Source organism: Sprattus sprattus (assembly GCF_963457725.1).
Source record: "Sprattus sprattus genome assembly, chromosome: 16".
Lineage (NCBI taxonomy): Eukaryota > Metazoa > Chordata > Actinopteri > Clupeiformes > Clupeidae > Sprattus > Sprattus sprattus.
In genome coordinates this window covers 12,062,952-12,080,451 of record NC_137914.1, presented here as the reverse complement: position 1 = coordinate 12,080,451, position 17,500 = coordinate 12,062,952, and the positions used below count along the sequence as shown (strand labels likewise).

At 43.1% G+C, this 17,500-nt stretch overlaps 2 protein-coding genes across 2 annotated transcripts in view; one reads left to right on the top strand and one right to left on the bottom strand.

The window, feature by feature from the left end:
- ada (adenosine deaminase) overlaps nucleotides 1-12,876 on the top strand; it is an 18,922-nt gene extending 6,046 nt beyond the window's left edge. The window contains exons 4-11 of the mRNA XM_080854074.1: nucleotides 837-980; nucleotides 2,984-3,099; nucleotides 4,397-4,521; nucleotides 7,587-7,658; nucleotides 9,965-10,066; nucleotides 10,829-10,896; nucleotides 11,007-11,136; nucleotides 11,363-12,876. Coding sequence (XP_080710200.1) covers nucleotides 837-980; nucleotides 2,984-3,099; nucleotides 4,397-4,521; nucleotides 7,587-7,658; nucleotides 9,965-10,066; nucleotides 10,829-10,896; nucleotides 11,007-11,136; nucleotides 11,363-11,467 — 862 coding nt within the window. The 3' untranslated portion in view covers nucleotides 11,468-12,876. The remainder of the gene's footprint in view (nucleotides 1-836; nucleotides 981-2,983; nucleotides 3,100-4,396; nucleotides 4,522-7,586; nucleotides 7,659-9,964; nucleotides 10,067-10,828; nucleotides 10,897-11,006; nucleotides 11,137-11,362) is intronic.
- A 273-nt stretch (nucleotides 12,877-13,149) lies between these two features.
- LOC308377409 (acylamino-acid-releasing enzyme) overlaps nucleotides 13,150-17,500 on the bottom strand; it is a gene marked incomplete at its 3' end in the record, with an annotated part of 9,030 nt that continues 4,679 nt past the window's right edge. The window contains exons 16-22 of the mRNA XM_080854058.1: nucleotides 16,940-17,020; nucleotides 14,721-14,801; nucleotides 14,459-14,547; nucleotides 14,121-14,314; nucleotides 13,870-13,972; nucleotides 13,539-13,645; nucleotides 13,150-13,258 (exon numbers count right to left, since the gene is read on the bottom strand). Of these exons, the coding sequence (XP_080710184.1) occupies nucleotides 13,150-13,258; nucleotides 13,539-13,645; nucleotides 13,870-13,972; nucleotides 14,121-14,314; nucleotides 14,459-14,547; nucleotides 14,721-14,801; nucleotides 16,940-17,020 (764 nt within the window). The remainder of the gene's footprint in view (nucleotides 13,259-13,538; nucleotides 13,646-13,869; nucleotides 13,973-14,120; nucleotides 14,315-14,458; nucleotides 14,548-14,720; nucleotides 14,802-16,939; nucleotides 17,021-17,500) is intronic.

Below are 17,500 nucleotides of genomic sequence, written 5' to 3'. Positions count from 1 at the left end.
AGAAACAACTCTAGTTGGCCCAAGCACTGAGCAGATGTGATTTCACTCTGCCTTCAAGGAAATTCTCGTAATTAGCTAGAGTTACCTAGAGCAGGAGTCTTCAACCTTTTACAGCCAAAGGGGCGTCATACATGTCTGTGCACATCAGGACACATTTAGGCAATTATTTCAAACTGTAAGGTTACTGCAGGTAACGTGTTTTGTCCTAAGGGACATGTGATTGGTCAAGTGAGGACTGAGGGTGAGAAAAGTGTCAGTGTGTTGTATTGCAGTGTGTCACACTGAGGCAGTAAAAACGCCAGCAGTCCTGGTCCTCGAGCCAAATGCCACAAATAGCAGTCTCACTCGCTCTCTCAGTGAGATCTCAGCACAAGCACCCTGTGACCAGTCATGACTATAACGCGCACAGGCACACACACACACACACACACACACACACACACCCTCACAGGAAACCAGGCACACACTCCAGTGATAGCAGAAGATCCAAGTCTCTTCTGTCATCTACTCTGGTAGAGACTTGTATTCCTCCTGCAGGCCTTGCCTACAGGAGGCATTTGGGTGTGCTCAGAAGTTCGTTTAAAAAATTTGAAAAACACAAAGAATTTCCCCCCAGGCACACTAAGTCCACATTTCCCCAAGGCTGTCTCTATATCAAACCCTTTTTTCTTTATTACACATTTTGTATTATATATTTGTTGTGCAATGAATATCTGTGGAGACACAAATGGCTCAAACATATTCACACGAGATATTTTTCTTCTGTGGAGGATATTGTTGGCCTAAAGAGGAGTGTGTAATATCGTGTGTGCATGTGTTTTTATGTGTGTCCTCAGAGGCGACCGCAAGGCTATCAAGCGGATCGCCTACGAGTTTGTGGAGACCAAAGCCAAGGAGGGAGTGGCCTACGTGGAGGTGAGATACAGCCCCCACTTCCTGGCCAACAGCGGAGTGGAGCCCCTCCCCTGGGACCAGAAAGAGTAAGGACCTCTCTGTGTGTCTGTGAAGGGGGGTGGCTGTGTTTATGTGGAAGAGTAAGGACCTCTCTGTGTGTCTGTGAAGGGGGGTGGCTGTGTTTATGTGGAAGAGTAAGGACCTCTCTGTGTGTCTGTGAAGGGGGGTGGCTGTGTTTATGTGGAAGAGTAAGGACCTCTCTGTGTGTCTGTGAAGGGGGGTGGCTGTGTTTATGTGGAAGAGTAAGGACCTCTCTGTGTGTCTGTGAAGGGGGGTGGCTGTGTTTATGTGGAAGAGTAAGGACCTCTCTGTGTGTCTGTGAAGGGGGGTGGCTGTGTTTATGTGGAAGAGTAAGGACCTCTCTGTGTGTCTGTGAAGGGGGGTGGCTGTGTTTATGTGGAAGAGTAAGGACCTCTCTGTGTGTCTGTGAAGGGGGGTGGCTGTGTTTATGTGGAAGAGTAAGGACCTCTCTGTGTGTCTGTGAAGGGGGGTGGCTGTGTTTATGTGGAAGAGTAAGGACCTCTCTGTGTGTCTGTGAAGGGGGGTGGCTGTGTTTATGTGGAAGAGTAAGGACCTCTCTGTGTGTCTGTGAAGGGGGGTGGCTGTGTTTATGTGGAAGAGTAAGGACCTCTCTGTGTGTCTGTGAAGGGGGGTGGCTGTGTTTATGTGGAAGAGTAAGGACCTCTCTGTGTGTCTGTGAAGGGGGGTGGCTGTATTTATGTGGAAGAGTAAGGACCTCTTTGTGTGTCTGTGAAGGGGGGTGGCTGTGTTTATGTGGAAGAGTAAGGACCTCTCTGTGTGTCTGTGAAGGGGGGTGGCTGTGTTTATGTGGAAGAGTAAGGATCTCTCTGTGTGTCTGTGAAGGGGGGTGGCTGTGTTTATGTGGACTATGTTGACTATGTTTCTCTGTGTTTTTTTTCTGTGTTTTTTGTGTATAGCTTTATAGAGTAAGCCCTGTCTGATGTTGATATAATATATACAATTGATTAACTGCCTCTGGTGCTGTGAGTTGTAGAGGTTATATGCTGGTGTGTGTGTGTGTGTGTGTGTTTTTATGTGTGTACGAGGGCGAGAGAAAGGGCTATGTTGTTCTCTTTTGTTTTGCTTTGACTCAGGTACTTGTAAGCTGAGCTGACAGTTTGCAATTCAAAACCTTATTATGGAACAACATGAATGATTCATTGAACGGTTGAATTTGAGCCTGTGACCTTAGGCTGGGGGTTTCAGTTACTGAGAGGTTTGGAGAGTAGTGTCATATGGACTGCTGATAGTACAGGTGATGAGTGAGAGAGGTCCTAATAGTATATGATTTTATACCATATGATGAGAATCCAGGGGCGTCACCCTCAGTATTCATGAGGTCTTGGAGACACAAGCCATTTGCTGACACTTTCAATACACTCCCTCAGGATAAACTCTACTCTTACTCTACTCTAATGATTATATTCTAACTTAAGTCTAAATAAAAGTTACAATTACGACTAGGTATAAGGTACATTGAATTATTGACTATGGCATATCCTTATTAACTTTAAATCTCATATGCCGGTTCCTTCAGTCTTAACATGGGCTAGTTGAGTAGCATTGCAATCATGGGTGGTGAGGTATGCAGTTTACGTTTTTTTGTGTTTTTTTTTTGTGCCAAACTCTGAAAAGTGCCTGGTGAGATGTAGCTGCTTCGAGACCTACAGGTCTGGATTAGCACTGAGGTGTTGGAGGCCTTTAATGAGGTCAAGGGTTTCACATGGAGCCGCTCGAGTCACCCCTCACTTCTGCTTTTAGCACGCAGTAGATCAGTATTTAGCATGAACATTTCCCCACAGCAGCATCTTCTCTTCCTGAGTCATGAGGCAGCATCTTGTGGTCCCTAAGAGGCTTGTTCAGGGAGAGAGCCGTCAGATGATTACCATCACACTCAGTTTTGCACTTTCGCTATTATCTTTATTATCTTCATCTGTGTCATGTGCTCAAACGCATCTACATTCTTTATTTATCTCTCTCTCTCTCTCTCTCTCTTTTTTTTTCTCAGAGGAGACATCACGCCGGATGAAGTTGTGAGGCTGGTGAACGAGGGTTTGAGCGAGGGAGAGAAAGCCTTCGAAATCAAAGCCAGGTCCATTCTGTGCTGCATGCGTCACATGCCAAGTAATGCACTCCTCTCCCTCCACTCTGTCTTTCACCTCTGTCTCTCTCTCTCTCTCTCTCTCTCTCTCTCTCTCTCTCTCTCTCGCTCTCTCTCTGGCTGACCCACAGCCTGTACACAATGTTATCACAGAAAGAGGTTTTGTTGTCACAAAGCCCACTTGTTCGGAAAAAAAAACATGTGAATCTATTCGAAGACCAAGCAAACAATATGCAGCCTTGCCTGTCTCTGTGTGTGTAGCTGTCTGTGTGTCTGTAGCTGTCTGCATGCTTCACATCTGAGTAACCTTCGGTAACACACGCCAGCAATAGCAGTTTTCTTTTACTGCTTCAAAATCTATTTTAATTCATTTCTGTGGTATTTGCAACACTTAACACACACATCAGCTCTCTCAGTCAGTGTTTGGTCAACATCTGTTGTTTTTAAACATGGTCTATGAACAGGCATGCCCATGAAGTATTCCTTTATCCTCCCATTCAGTGGTTTAAAGTGAATACTTTTCGTGTAACCCTTACGCCTTATTTTTATGCTCCATGAAACTCTGTAAGTGAATTATGATTTCAGTATTGGCAGTGGAACCAAACATATGGCTTAAGTTAAAAAACAATACAGGATACTGGCAGGGAAAGGTTTCCAAAGTTACTTCAGTGTTCAACCAATGAGCAGTGAAAATGTTCTGATGGTAAGACTTTATACAAACTGCAATCTGTTTAGCAAAGATTGAAATGATGGGTCCCCACACAAACAGCTAGGTTGAGACAGTAAACAATGGTGTGTGTTTTCCCGTATGTTCTATTTGGTAGTATAAGAGTGAAAGTAAACTGACTGTTCACACATTGTCAGCAGAGTGTGTGTGTGTGTGTGCCCTTCTGTTAAGCCGGCGTGCTGGGTGGATCTGGTTCTCTGTGGAGATAGAGAAAAGAAAGTAATGGGTGATGCTGGTAGTGAAGTGTGTCTCCACTGCATCTCTGGGCATCTCTCAGTCACTCCTCCTCTCCCTAGTCCCACCACTGCACATGACCTGCCCTGACCACAGTCTCACACCCCTTAACCAACTGTACCACACACCATCATAGTTTAACACAGTTCAACAGTTTGTATCGTGTCTTCAGTATTATATTCTGACATACCATCTATGTGTGTGTGTGTGTGTGTGTGTGTGTGTGTGTGTGTGTGTGTGTGTGTGTGTGTGTGTGTGTGTGTGTGTGTGTGTGTGTGTGTGTGTGTGTGTGTGTGTGTGTGTGTGTGTGTGTGTGTGTGTGCGCGTGTGTGCGTGCGTGTGTGTGTATGCCTGTGCAGACTGGTCCATGGAAGTAGTGGAGCTGTGTAAGAAGTACCGTAATGAAGGAGTGGTGGCCATAGACTTGGCTGGAGATGAGTCCATGAACTGTGAAGCATACCCTGGCCACAGGAAAGCTTATGAGGTGAGTGAGTGGCAATCTTTTTATATATATACAGTACTGTGCAAAAGTTTTAGGCAGGTGTGAAAAAATGCTATGAACTAAGAATGCTTTGAAAAATGTAAACAATAAATGTTTATTTTTTATCCATTTACATGGTAAGACTGAGCACAGAAACAAGACACAACGTAGTTATACTGCATCAGCAGGGTCTCTCCCAGATAAAGATTTCAAAGCAGACAGGGGTTTCAAAATGTGCAGTTCCAGCTCTTTTGAAGAAGACGTTGAGGATCGTAGACGCAGTGTTCAGCCAAGGAAACTTAATGCAGCTGATGAAAAACACATCAAGCTTATTTACCTTCGAAATCGGAAGATTTCAAGCAGTGGCATCAGCTCAGAACTGGCAGAAACCAGTGGTACCCAGGTACAGACATTTACTGTCCGGGGAAGTCTGGCCAGAAGTGGTCTTCATGGAAGAGTTGCAGCCAAAAAGCTCTACCCCGACAAGGAAACAAGGCCAAGTGACTGAACTAAGCACGTAAACATAGAAACTAGGGTGCAGAAACATGGCAGAAGGTGCTCTGGACTGATGAGTCAAAATTAGAAATATTTGGCTGTAGAAGAAGGCAGTTTGTTCGCTGGAGGCTGGAGAGAGGTACAATAATGAGAGTCTGCAGGCAACAGTGAAGCATGGTAGAGGTTCCTTTCCAGTTTGGGGCTGCATTTCTGCAAGTGGAGTTGGAGATTTGGTCAGGATGAATGGTGTCCTCAATGCTGAGAAATACAGGCAGATACTAATCCATCATGCAATACCATCAGGGAGGCGTATGATTGGCACCAAATGTATTCTGCAGCAGGAACATAACCCCAAACATACAGCCAATGTCATTAACAACTATCTTCAGCTTAAAGAAGAACAGAAAGTCCTGCAAGTGATGGTATGACCCCCACAGAGCCCTAATCTCTACATCATCGAGTCTGTCTGGGTTTACACGAAGAGACAGAAGAATTTTAGGAAGCCTACATCCACAGAAGATCTGTGGTTAGTTCTCTAAGATGTTTGGAACAATTTACCAGCCGTGTTCCTTCAAAAACTGCGCAAGTGTATCTGGAAGAATTGATGCTATTTTGAAGGCAAAGGGTGGTCACACCAAATATTGATTTAATTTAGAATTTTCTTCTGTTCCTTCACTGCATTTTGTTAATTTATGAAGAATTGATGAAAATAAACTGTTAACACTTCCATTTTTGAAAGCATTCTTAGTTTACAGCATTTTTTCACACCTGCCTTAAACTTTTGCACAGTACTGTATATATATTTATTGAAAAGTATAGAATTCAGACAGTCATTTATCCACACATACATGAGTTTTTTGATCCGATTCAATCTTGAGTGAGTGCCAATCTTGAGACTCCAGTCATACTGAAGCGGCACCATATAAACCATCAAATCCTCATCACAGAAATTAGCCATGTCCCTGATAACATAGGAATAGCTTTACGTAGCATTGTGAAATATCAGGTCACCATAGCCCCTGATGCATGTATGGGTCAACTTGTGCTAGAGATCGAGAATAATAAACAAAAATGTAAGACAATGCTGGTAACACGCCCAATGGTTTTTGACCTGGCCTCTGTTCAGGCTTTGAAGTCCTGCAGGCCCTGACACACGCACACACACACACACACACACACACAAACACACACACACACACACACACACACACACACACACACACACACACACACACACACACACACACACACACACACACACACACACACACACACACACACACACACACACACACACTTTTTTCTCATTCATTACACAACAGACTATATATCCTGCATGTCGAGTATGTCGGGTCAAAAAAAATCCTCCTGCACATTTTTACTGGTCGCCCCCCCCCACACACCTGCCCCCACAGCCATATACAGAGATAAGGAGTGGAAAATCAATCAGTCTTTATCTGATGTGTCGCAACTGGCCAATAGGCTATAGGTGGCCTCTGGACATGGTCGTAGTCTTTTTTCATCACTTCCCTCACAGGTAAGGTGGAGGGTGGCCATGTTGATGCCATGGGAGAGTAAAGTCTCAAAGACTAGAGAGGCAGTTTACAAGCTAAAAGCCATCTGTGTTAGGCTAACAGAACTGCACGTTCATTTCCTTACAGTTCTTGTTTTAGTTATCGTTGGGACGGCCCTTTACAGATGCATGCATTATATAGCAATGATGATGAAATACACGTGAAACAGATTACAAAGATCTGCAGTAGATGTGGCAGTGATAGGAATGGCATAGTGACCAGAGAATAGCCAGTGTCTCTGACTCATTTCTTCTGTGTTTGTATTGGCCCCTGCTCCGCAGTGCTGTCTCTGCCCAGAGATCAGAGATGGTGAAAGGCTTAAGTATCGGAGCACAAAGGCCCCCTCAAAGGAAAACATCTGGAGATGCTGAGCTCATCTCAGAGTACAGAGAGTAATGGACATGATAACATGTGTTTGTCTCATAAACGGGGAAGAGCAGAAGATAGGGACCAACAGTATGACAGGCTCAGATACTCCCTCCTGGGAGAGCTCAGAGAGAAGATGAGGGAGATATTTGGAGGTCTAAAGAGAGAGAAGACAGGGATAGGCTGTTGCTTCACAAACACAAACACAAACACAAACACACACACACACACACACACACACACACACACACACACACACACACACACACACACACACACACACTGTTCACACAGCCCAGCATTTCTAATGTACTTAAATTCTTAATCTGATTGCTTGATATGGAAGAATCAATGGGCCACTCTTTCACCTCCTCGACACACACACACACACACACACACCCGCACAACAGGAAAGTACTTCACCATGCAGACCTACACACTCACACATACACACAGGATGTTTTCGCTGATGTAGTAGACAAAGGGCAGTCCTTGAAGACATGCTGAGCTAAAAGCCATATGCCAGACACTAAACAACGATGATGGAGGTGTATGTGTGTGTGAGTGATTTTAGAGATAATGATTAGGAAAAGTGTTGATATGTCAATGTTGTATGTTTGCTGCTGTTGGCAGGAAGCAGTCAAATGTGGAATCCACAGAACAGTGCATGCGGGTGAAGTAGGCCCCCCTTCTGTTGTGAAAGAGGTACGTTTCCTGTAGACACACACACACACATACACGTGCACACACACACAGACACACATGCCCTGACACACAAACAACCTCTTATTTTATTGTAGCAGATCACTGCTCTCATACAGGAATGTTTTACATGTATTACATTTCATTTAAATGATGTTCATACGTTTTTTTCAATTTCATTCTATAAATATTTTCGTCCATTACGGAGGCAAAGACCTGTTCCCTAATTGGGTTATGAAATTTGAATAAAGTAGGACAATATATTGACGAGACACAAGGAAGAGGGAAGAGAATCGCTGACGGCAAAAGAGTGCAATGCAGGGTTTTGAGAGAACCATAGCTGAGATGTTTGAATAGATTACTCCGGTATTGTCCTTACGGAATACTCTGGAAGGAATCACGTCAAGACAGCCTTGGGAATCCATAACGGTTTGATTGCCTGTGGGAAAATGATTGTGTTCTTCATGTTCCAGCAGACTTGGACGGACCAAGTGTCAGACTGGTTTGGAAAAGAAACTGTTTCTATTTTTGTGCCAGATTGATTGCAAGGCCTCTGTTCCCATAGTCCCCCTTTCCAACTCTCAGATTCCCAACTATCCACTGCAAATGGCCACTTTTCGCCATTTGACTATTTAAAACTTACCGTCCATCTCTTAACAAAGCTAAACTAATTTCTTCTCAACACACACACACATGCATTTTTTTTGTTATTGCTGTTCATCAGCTAACTTAATTTGGAAGATTAAAATTGATCTGCCTGGTGCCTGAACTTCCTTTTCATTCTTCAAGTTTTTCTCCTTTGGCTGTGCTACAGATTGGCACATCAACAAGGCACTTAAACCGACTTGGACTTGGCAATCAAATTGAATTTAATTGATTTGAACCACAGCTATGACTTTGTTATCTTGTGTTTATGGACTTGGTCAGATCTGTTTAAATTGGTATGCACAGTTACATCACTGATATGGATACTGTGGTGTATGCTCAGGTATGCTCATGCTATGTTCTGACAAAAATTGATTTATAGTATTTGTTGCCATAATTTTTCTGAAATATGGCTGAGAACAAATCTCGTAATTCAACACCAAACTTGTTAGATTTAGAACAGAATCCTCCTGGTATTTCTATTATTATATATTATTATATTATCTATTATATATTTCTATTCCTTCTAATGGTTCGGTAGGCATGATGAAAGCTATCAAAACAGTGAAGTCAGAAGAAATGGATAAACTGAAAGTCTCTGTTGTGTCAGAGCTTAGTTTCATACATGTCTGACACCTCTTAAGACCAGCATGCTTCAAGAACATGCTTCATCGTCTTAATCAGTGTGTCCAAGGCGATGATCAGTGTGACTATGCTCCTCCTGGCCCACGGTATCATTCCCAAACCTCTCCGCATTCATGTGCACAACAAGTAAACCAACATACACCTCCATTCTGACCTCATAAATCTACAGGACAACCCACCAGTGGCTCTGTCTCTAGCCACTTCTAGGAAGGATCTTAAAGATCCTCTGCCAAAAACAGGCCTATCACATCCTGATCCCTCCAGAGCTATGTTGGCTCCACAGCAACTTGTTCCGGTCTCCATTAGTTTATGGCAGGGAGCAGCCACTGGGGCCAGCTTTGACAGGGTGTAGCTGGACACTGGGGCCAGCTTTGACAGGGTGTAGCTGGACACCCTCTTGCACAGATTTCTGTGGGATGAGTTGAATTAGCAGGAGGAGCTAAAACCTTGGACTCATGGCCCTCTGTATTAAACCATAGGAGAAGCTGAGATCTCACTTGGAGTAGCTAACTTGCCCGTACAAATGCATGGAAACAGTCAACAATAGAACAATAGCTGAGAAGTTTAAATAGATTACTTTGGTATTGTTTTTACGGAAAACTCTCGAAAGAATCACGTCAAGACAGCATCTGGACTCCAAAACAGTTTGATTGCCTGTGGGAAGATGTTTGCATTCTTCGCATTCCAGTTGATTTTGAAGGACTCAGCGTCAGACTGGTTTGGACTTGGCCGGATTGATTGCCAGGCCTCTGTTTTCATGGTCCTCCTTTCCAACTCTATACTTTCCTCTGTTTGACTGTTTGAAATTTCCCATCCATTAACGAAACCAAACTAATTTCTTCTCAACACACATGCACAATTTAAGCCTTGTTCTATTCATTTTGTTTCTAAATGAATTGATCTTAATTATCATCATAATCATGACACATGTGAGAGACTCATTTCTAAGAGTGACAAGCTGATTTCCTCAGCGGGACTCTCAATAGCATTAACATATTTGTGTGTGTATCTGTATTTAGGCAGTGGACGTTTTGAAGGCCGAGCGGATTGGACATGGCTATCACACTGTGGAGGACCAGACTCTCTACCAGCGCTTACTGAAAGACAACATGCACTTTGAGGTGATGAAAGAGAGCGATGCATGACAGATTTGCCTGTCTCTGTGGGTGGATATACCTTTAAAACTTTATCACTTTAAAACATTTCTAAAGAAATGCAAAACATCTGCATCAAAAGGTGTTCATTTAGGGTAATGCAGTCAAACAGTTCAGCTTTCCTGTTTAGTATTTTCAAATTCATAAACCCCTACATACATATTTTATATATTTATACCCATTTCCAATTCAACTGCCAATTTATGGTGAATAGGTAACTGGGTGTCTTAATAAGTGTTGGAGATTTATACAGTCTGTGGCAGTAAAACATGTTACACCTTTGTGTGGCACAAAGTTCAGGGATAGACTGTCACTGATACCACATCATTTCCTGTGGATGTCATACCATCCTGAACTAAACAGCAGCTGCTAAGGGACCATCTGCTTTTACAGCAGTTTCATTCTGTGTTGTAGTAAAGACCATTTCCAACAATTAAAGCTGTATTTAGAACTGTTAGGCTTACTGTACATCTCCACTGACGCTATGGAGAAGAATTTGAACGTATTGAATATTAAAATGTGTGTAATTAGGTAATGTAATGCCCTCTAGTGGACAAATTATCTACAACTACTAGTTTTGAATGTAAGTGTATTCATTTTTAAGTGAAAAATAGAAGAACTAAGTGCATGTGTTTGTGTACACTTGAAGACATTATTGAGCTGATTCATGACCAGTGTGTGTGTCTGTGTGTGCGTGTGTGTCTGGTGTTTGCATGCACATGAATGCAGGTGTGCCCAGTTTCCAGCAAACTTACAGGAGCATGTGATCCAGATTTCACCAAACATCCCCTCATCAGGTAAACCACACTGTGTTTGTGGTGAGTGTGAGTGTGTTACAGTATTTTCAGGCTGGGTATGTGTGTTATGGTGTTTCTAAGATGTGTGTGTCTGTGTGTGTGCCCTGCAGGTTTAAGAAGGACAAAGCCAACTTCTCCCTGAACACTGACGATCCACTCATATTTGACTCCACATTAGACACAGACTATGAGACTGTGCAGAAGTACATGGGCTTCACTGAAGATGATTTCAAGAAACTGGTATTAATCATCCTCCCGCAATCATTATCACACCCCCACCCACACATACACACATACACACACACACACAAAATCAGTATCCGAGTTCCTGATCTGCCTTTCCTAGAGGTAGAGAACAACACAACCCTTGTATAACTACAATACTCTCACATGTATTTCATAGGCATAAAAGGCACTCCTCTGATTATTGCAAGGACTACATGTGTATGTTTCTTCCTCTTGGCAGAACCTCAATGCAGCCCGCGCCAGCTTCCTTCCTGAAAAGGAGAAGAAGGACCTGCTGAATCTCCTCTATGAAGCCTACGACATGGTGAACAGCACAGGCCTGTAGGGGGTGCCCAGCGGAGAGAGAGGGAAGAGAGGAGGATAGAGGGAGAACAGAGTTGCCCTTTACAGGAATGAGAAAGCGGAACAGGGCTACTCTCTTCCTGTCTGCCATCCTCTGTTCCCTTCTTCAAGAACCGTTTTGTCACACATGCAGTGTTTAAACATCATCAGTACACATCACAGAACATGTGGTTCCATAATCTACTCAAGGAACTACTAAACTGGTGCGGCACATTTCATGCAATCAGCGTTTTTAGAGTCTCAGGGAAAGATGTCTGTCATTACCACCAGTACTAAACAATACCCTCACACACACACACACACACACACACTAAACCTCTATATGTGAATGCTTGTATAAAGGAATGTAAGAGCTGTAGAGGTTTTTCTTTAACAATACATTTAGCAGTCTTTAGGTGATTCATTTAATGATTTGCATTTTTATCAAAGGTCCTAACACCCACATCAAGCCTTACACTAAGGTGTCCACGCTCACTTCATACTCCTGTCCACACACACACACACACACTCCAGTTGACACAAACATTCAATCATTGTATTGTGCTTGATGTGTAGCATACGTGTTTCAGATGAAGCTTTCCACCAAAGGTTACCTCCTGCCAGAAAAGGAACGACACCTGTAGCTTTCATCCTGTACTTACCACAGGACAGTAACTGCTTTTTTTAAATTCTGTGATTTTTTTTACATTTTGTTTTATACAACTCTAATGTAACAAGAGGTGTGTTCAGAAAATATGCAGACGGTTATCATTTTCCAGGTTTTGGTGGTGTTCAAGCACCCAAAAAGACCCCATCTGTCCGAAAAATGACACCATCTCGTTTAGGGCCTCGACCTTTGACTTCTGTACCTAGCACTAGTACCTGTGTTTTTTTATCAGAGACAAGAGAGGGAAAGAGCACCATAAGAAATGCAACAGTTGTAAAAATGAAGTATGAAATACGCATGGTCATTTAGCAGACTAGCATGGCAACATACAGTATGGAATAAACTATGGGCAAGTTCTTAGGCTCAGGAATCAGCCAATAAACCGAGAATTATTAACCTTTTTGACCCTCTTAGGGGACTAATGCATCCTGACCAAATGTAAAGATCCAGTTTGGTGAATTGAACAAAGAGTGTATCGAATTAGAATAGCAGACTCTACCTTTAAGCCTGAGTATTAGGATACAAAATCACTTAACCTTTTTATTTTGGCGGATGACATAACGACTCTTGCACAGACCTCAAATATTTACACGGAATACTTTAGATCATAGTGAATTGTGCCTGACTTGACAAAAGTCAGCACTCGCTAATTGCTTACTTCCTCAGAAATCGGGACACCAATGGATACTTTCTGAACACAGCTCAATCGTAAAACTACAAATTGTGTTTTATGTGGGGTCTCTAAAACAGCTGTACTGTGAAGACTCATGAATACAGACACAATGCTTCAACATTTCAGGTCTCAGTGTGCTTTTATTCTGAACAATTTGATTAATTTCTATAGCACCATTTACAATGGACATTGTCTCAAAGCGCTTTACAGAGGCCAAGACCTACATTTTATGATGACCATTTCAAAACATGTACATGTGTATTAAAAATTGTATTGTAGCTGTAGGAGTGTATGAAAGCAGTAAGTGTGTGTGCCTGTCTCTCTGTGTGTGTGTGTGTGTGCAGCCTCATCGCTGCTGCATAGCTTGTTGGAACCATAATACAATGTTGATGAAGCAGTCTTCCTGAGTTTCCACTCGCCCAAGAGAGTGACCATCCTCCACATACCACAGCAGCCTGACCGCAGACAAGGCACAAACAAACACAAAAAAAGAAACACAAACACACACACACACACACACACACAGACAGGTCAATGAACATCTACTTCTCATGGCTTACCGTTCAAACGAAACATAAATGGCTTTCACGACTATGACATCAAAGAACACAACCTCTGCCCAGCAATATAATAAACATTGGCATACTAAGTGTGTGTGTATGTGTGTGTGTGTGTGTGTGTGTGTGTGTGTGTGTGTGTATGTGTGTGTGACAGAGAGGGACAGGGAGGGTAGACCTGATCGGGGAGCCTCTGCTCTTCAGTGCCCTGTAGAGCTCAAGACCCTGGTGGGGAGACACTCTCCTGTCTTTAGCTCCCAACATCAGCAAAACAGGGGCACGGATCTGCTCAAATAAACACACAGGAAGTGACAGCGACACACAGCAATGTTTATTAGAGGCACAGCCGTTCAGTTCAATGTTCAGTTCTAGATGTTAAGAAAAGTTTCCACAGCTGCATCATACAGAAACTATATACTGTTCACCTGTATATGTACTGTTCACCTGTATAATGTGACTATAAATAAAGATGTGTGTGTGTGTGTGTGTGTGTGTGTGTGTGTGTGTACCTGTGCAGCATGTGTGATGGGGGATATCTGCAGCATGAGGCTCAGGGCTTCTGGAGTGGGCAGTTGGTCAAATGAATACTCTAGTCCTACAGAGCAGTATCGCCTACACACTCACATACACACATAAATGAAGAGAGAAAAGCAGAACACATGACACATCACAGAGTACTTATGCGTGTAGGTACCACTGAACATGTCTGTCAGTGAGCGCCAATCTGTGTGTGTGTGTGTGTGTGTGTGTGTGTACTCACCAGTCCACAATATCGCTGGTGCCAACAAGGGTGGCGGCATTGATGACAGGGTTCCGAGCCGCACATGCTTGGTAGAAGTCTGGGTACTGACCAACGAGGTGACAGGCCAGAAAGCCACCGTGTGACCCGCCCATCACCATGACTCGCTGAGGGTCCAGGGTGATGTCATCCTGCAGTGCATGCAGCACAGCCCTCTGGGAAACAGGAGGTCAGAGGAGAGAACAACAGTGGTCATCTAATCTAGTCAGATCTTCGATGGCTTTGTATGTTTTCTAAGTGTACATGTATGGATGATGGGCACATTCGGCCATGTTTTGGATCCATATAGAACACAATACCTGTACATCCTTGACATCCTGGCTACCAATGTTCCCAATCAGAGAGAGGATGCCGTCTTGCCCAAAGCCAGTAGAGCCACGGTAGTTCACTGCAAACATTTAAAAACAGGAACCAGATACAAGGCTTCCATCTAGATATTATGCGTGACAGAGGGACCATGCTACAGTAGTCAGACAAAGCTCTGTCCACTAGCATCTATGACACAGGAAGTAGGTTACAGCAGCGATTCAAGAGAATGACTCCTCCTAGCTAGCTTCTTACCCATCAGCACAGCATAGCCCAGCCTGGCCAAAGCAGCTACACTGGGGATCCATTCAGCACAGAAATGAGAGTGTGGGCCACCTGGGAAAACACACAAACACCTTTCTCTACAAGCAAACACAAAGCAACAAATATGTGTTTGTGTGAGTGTGTACCACACACACACACACATATATATATATATATATATATATATACAGGGTGCGATTTGCCGGGGGGGATGGGGGGGATTTACCCCCCCTCTGGTTTTTACATCCCCACCTCAGCTGGATGAATTTCATACATGGGGGGGATAACCCTCAATTATTAAAAAAACAAAGAAAAACAGACAGGTTGTGACAGCGTTTTCTTACACTTGCTTACATCGCTCACACTAACGTTCACCTTACCCGAACTGTCGGCATTCTCAGAACTCGCTGGCTTTCCTTACTGTACAATGAATATGAAAATAGCCTATTTGTTCACTGAATTAGCGAGTTCTGTCCAAAACAGTTGCGTTTCAGTTTCAATTTCGGTTTCAGTATTTCAACGTGAATGAGAGGGAGCACAAGAATTGAGCGTCTAGCAGCGATTATCATATCATAGACATATATGATGCATAAAGAGAATTAGGCCTATGTATTGCTTTTTTTTTTTTCATGATAAAAAAAAAAAAAAAAAAAAAAAAACATCCCCCCCTCTGGTTTTTGGACAAATCGCACCCTGTATATATATACACAGTACTGTGCAAAAGTTTTAGGCAGGTGTGAAAAAATGCTGTAAACTAAGAATGCTTTCAAAAATGGAAGTGTTAACAGTTTATTTTCATCAATTCTTCATAAATTAACAAAATGCAGTGAAGGAACAGAAGAAAATTCTAAATTAAATCAATATTTGGTGTGACCACCCTTTGCCTTCAAAATAGCATCAATTCTTCCAGATACACTTGCGCAGTTTTTGAAGGAACACGGCTGGTAAATTGTTCCAAACATCTTAGAGAACTAACCACAGATCTTCTGTGGATGTAGGCTTCCTAAAATTCTTCTGTCTCTTCATGTAAACCCAGACAGACTCAATGATGTAGAGATTAGGGCCCTGTGGGGGTCATACCATCACTTGCAGGACTTTCTGTTCTTCTTTAAGCTGAAGATAGTTGTTAATGACATTGGCTGTATGTTTGGGGTTATGTTCCTGCTGCAGAATATATTTGGTGCCAATCATACGCCTCCCTGATGGTATTGCATGATGGATTAGTATCTGCCTGTATTTCTCAGCATTGAGGACACCATTCATCCTGACCAAATCTCCAACTCCACTTGCAGAAATGCAGCCCCAAACTGGAAAGGAACCTCTACCATGCTTCACTGTTGCCTGCAGACTCTCATTATTGTACCTCTCTCCAGCCTCCAGCGAACAAACTGCCTTCTTCTACAGCCAAATATTTCTAATTTTGACTCATCAGTCCAGAGCACCTTCTGCCATGTTTCTGCACCCTAGTTTCTATGTTTACGTGCTTAGTTCAGTCACTTGGCCTTGTTTCCTTGTCGGGGTAGAGCTTTTTGGCTGCAACTCTTCCATGAAGACCACTTCTGGCCAGACTTCCCCGGACAGTAAATGTCTGTACCTGGGTACCACTGGTTTCTGCCAGTTCTGAGCTGATGCCACTGCTTGAAATCTTCCGATTTCGAAGGTAAATAAGCTTGATGTGTTTTTCATCAGCTGCATTAAGTTTCCTTGGCTGAACACTGCGTCTACGATCCTCAACGTCTTCTTCAAAAGAGCTGGAACTGCACATTTTGAAACCCCTGTCTGCTTTGAAATCTTTGTCTGGGAGAGACCCTGCTGATGCAGTATAACTACGTTGTGTCTTGTTGCTGTGCTCAGTCTTACCATGTAAATGGATAAAAAATAAACATTTATTGTTTACATTTTTCAAAGCATTCTTAGTTCATAGCATTTTTCACACCTGCCTAAAACTTTTGCACAGTACTGTATATGCCTGCTTTAAGAGTCTTGAGAAATAGATCAAAGATACGGCAATGTAGGATAGATGGAAGTGCTGGAGAAGTGTGGTTATGTGGAGAGAGGAGACTCTCTGATGAGTGATGACAGGCCCACAACGGAGAGGGGACAGGTGAAGAAATGTGATTAGCAAAGGGATGCTCAGGCAAGACAGACGCAGTCAGAAGAGATAGATGGGAGAGATGTTGACGTGTCAGAGGTGTGAAGCAGTACTTTACCGTGAATGAAGACCACCAAAGGCTGCTTCATGCTGCCACGGGCGACCTGCCTCACCAGCAACGCCCCGATACACAGACCCGCTGGAGGGAGGGTCAACAAGGTGGGGTGGAGAAAGTGGTGTAGGTACATTTTGGTGTTATTGCACCTTCAAGTGTTGGGTGGAGGTAAGTTTTCTTTTTTTGTGTGTGTAATTTTGAAAGATATAAAGCTCGTCCTTCCTCTCCCTGAGATCTTATGACAGCAATATGCTTTTTGGACCATACACAAATTCCATGTCTTAACAAGGACCCTGAGAATCATATTAGCAGGACCAGGGGGACAACCTTTAAGAAGACATCAGCCACAATGTAACATACATATCCTAAACAGTAGCAGGAAAGGATGCTGACATAATTGACAACATGGGATGGGGCATGTGTTGAGAACAATTGGAAGACCGAAGGATAAAGTGCATTGTGAATCCCCCCTCGAGTCATCTCTAGTCATGTGTCTGTTTACCATGTGTATTTTACTGAAATAATGGGACTGTATGTGTGCCATGAGTTGAGTTTGTAGTAAGA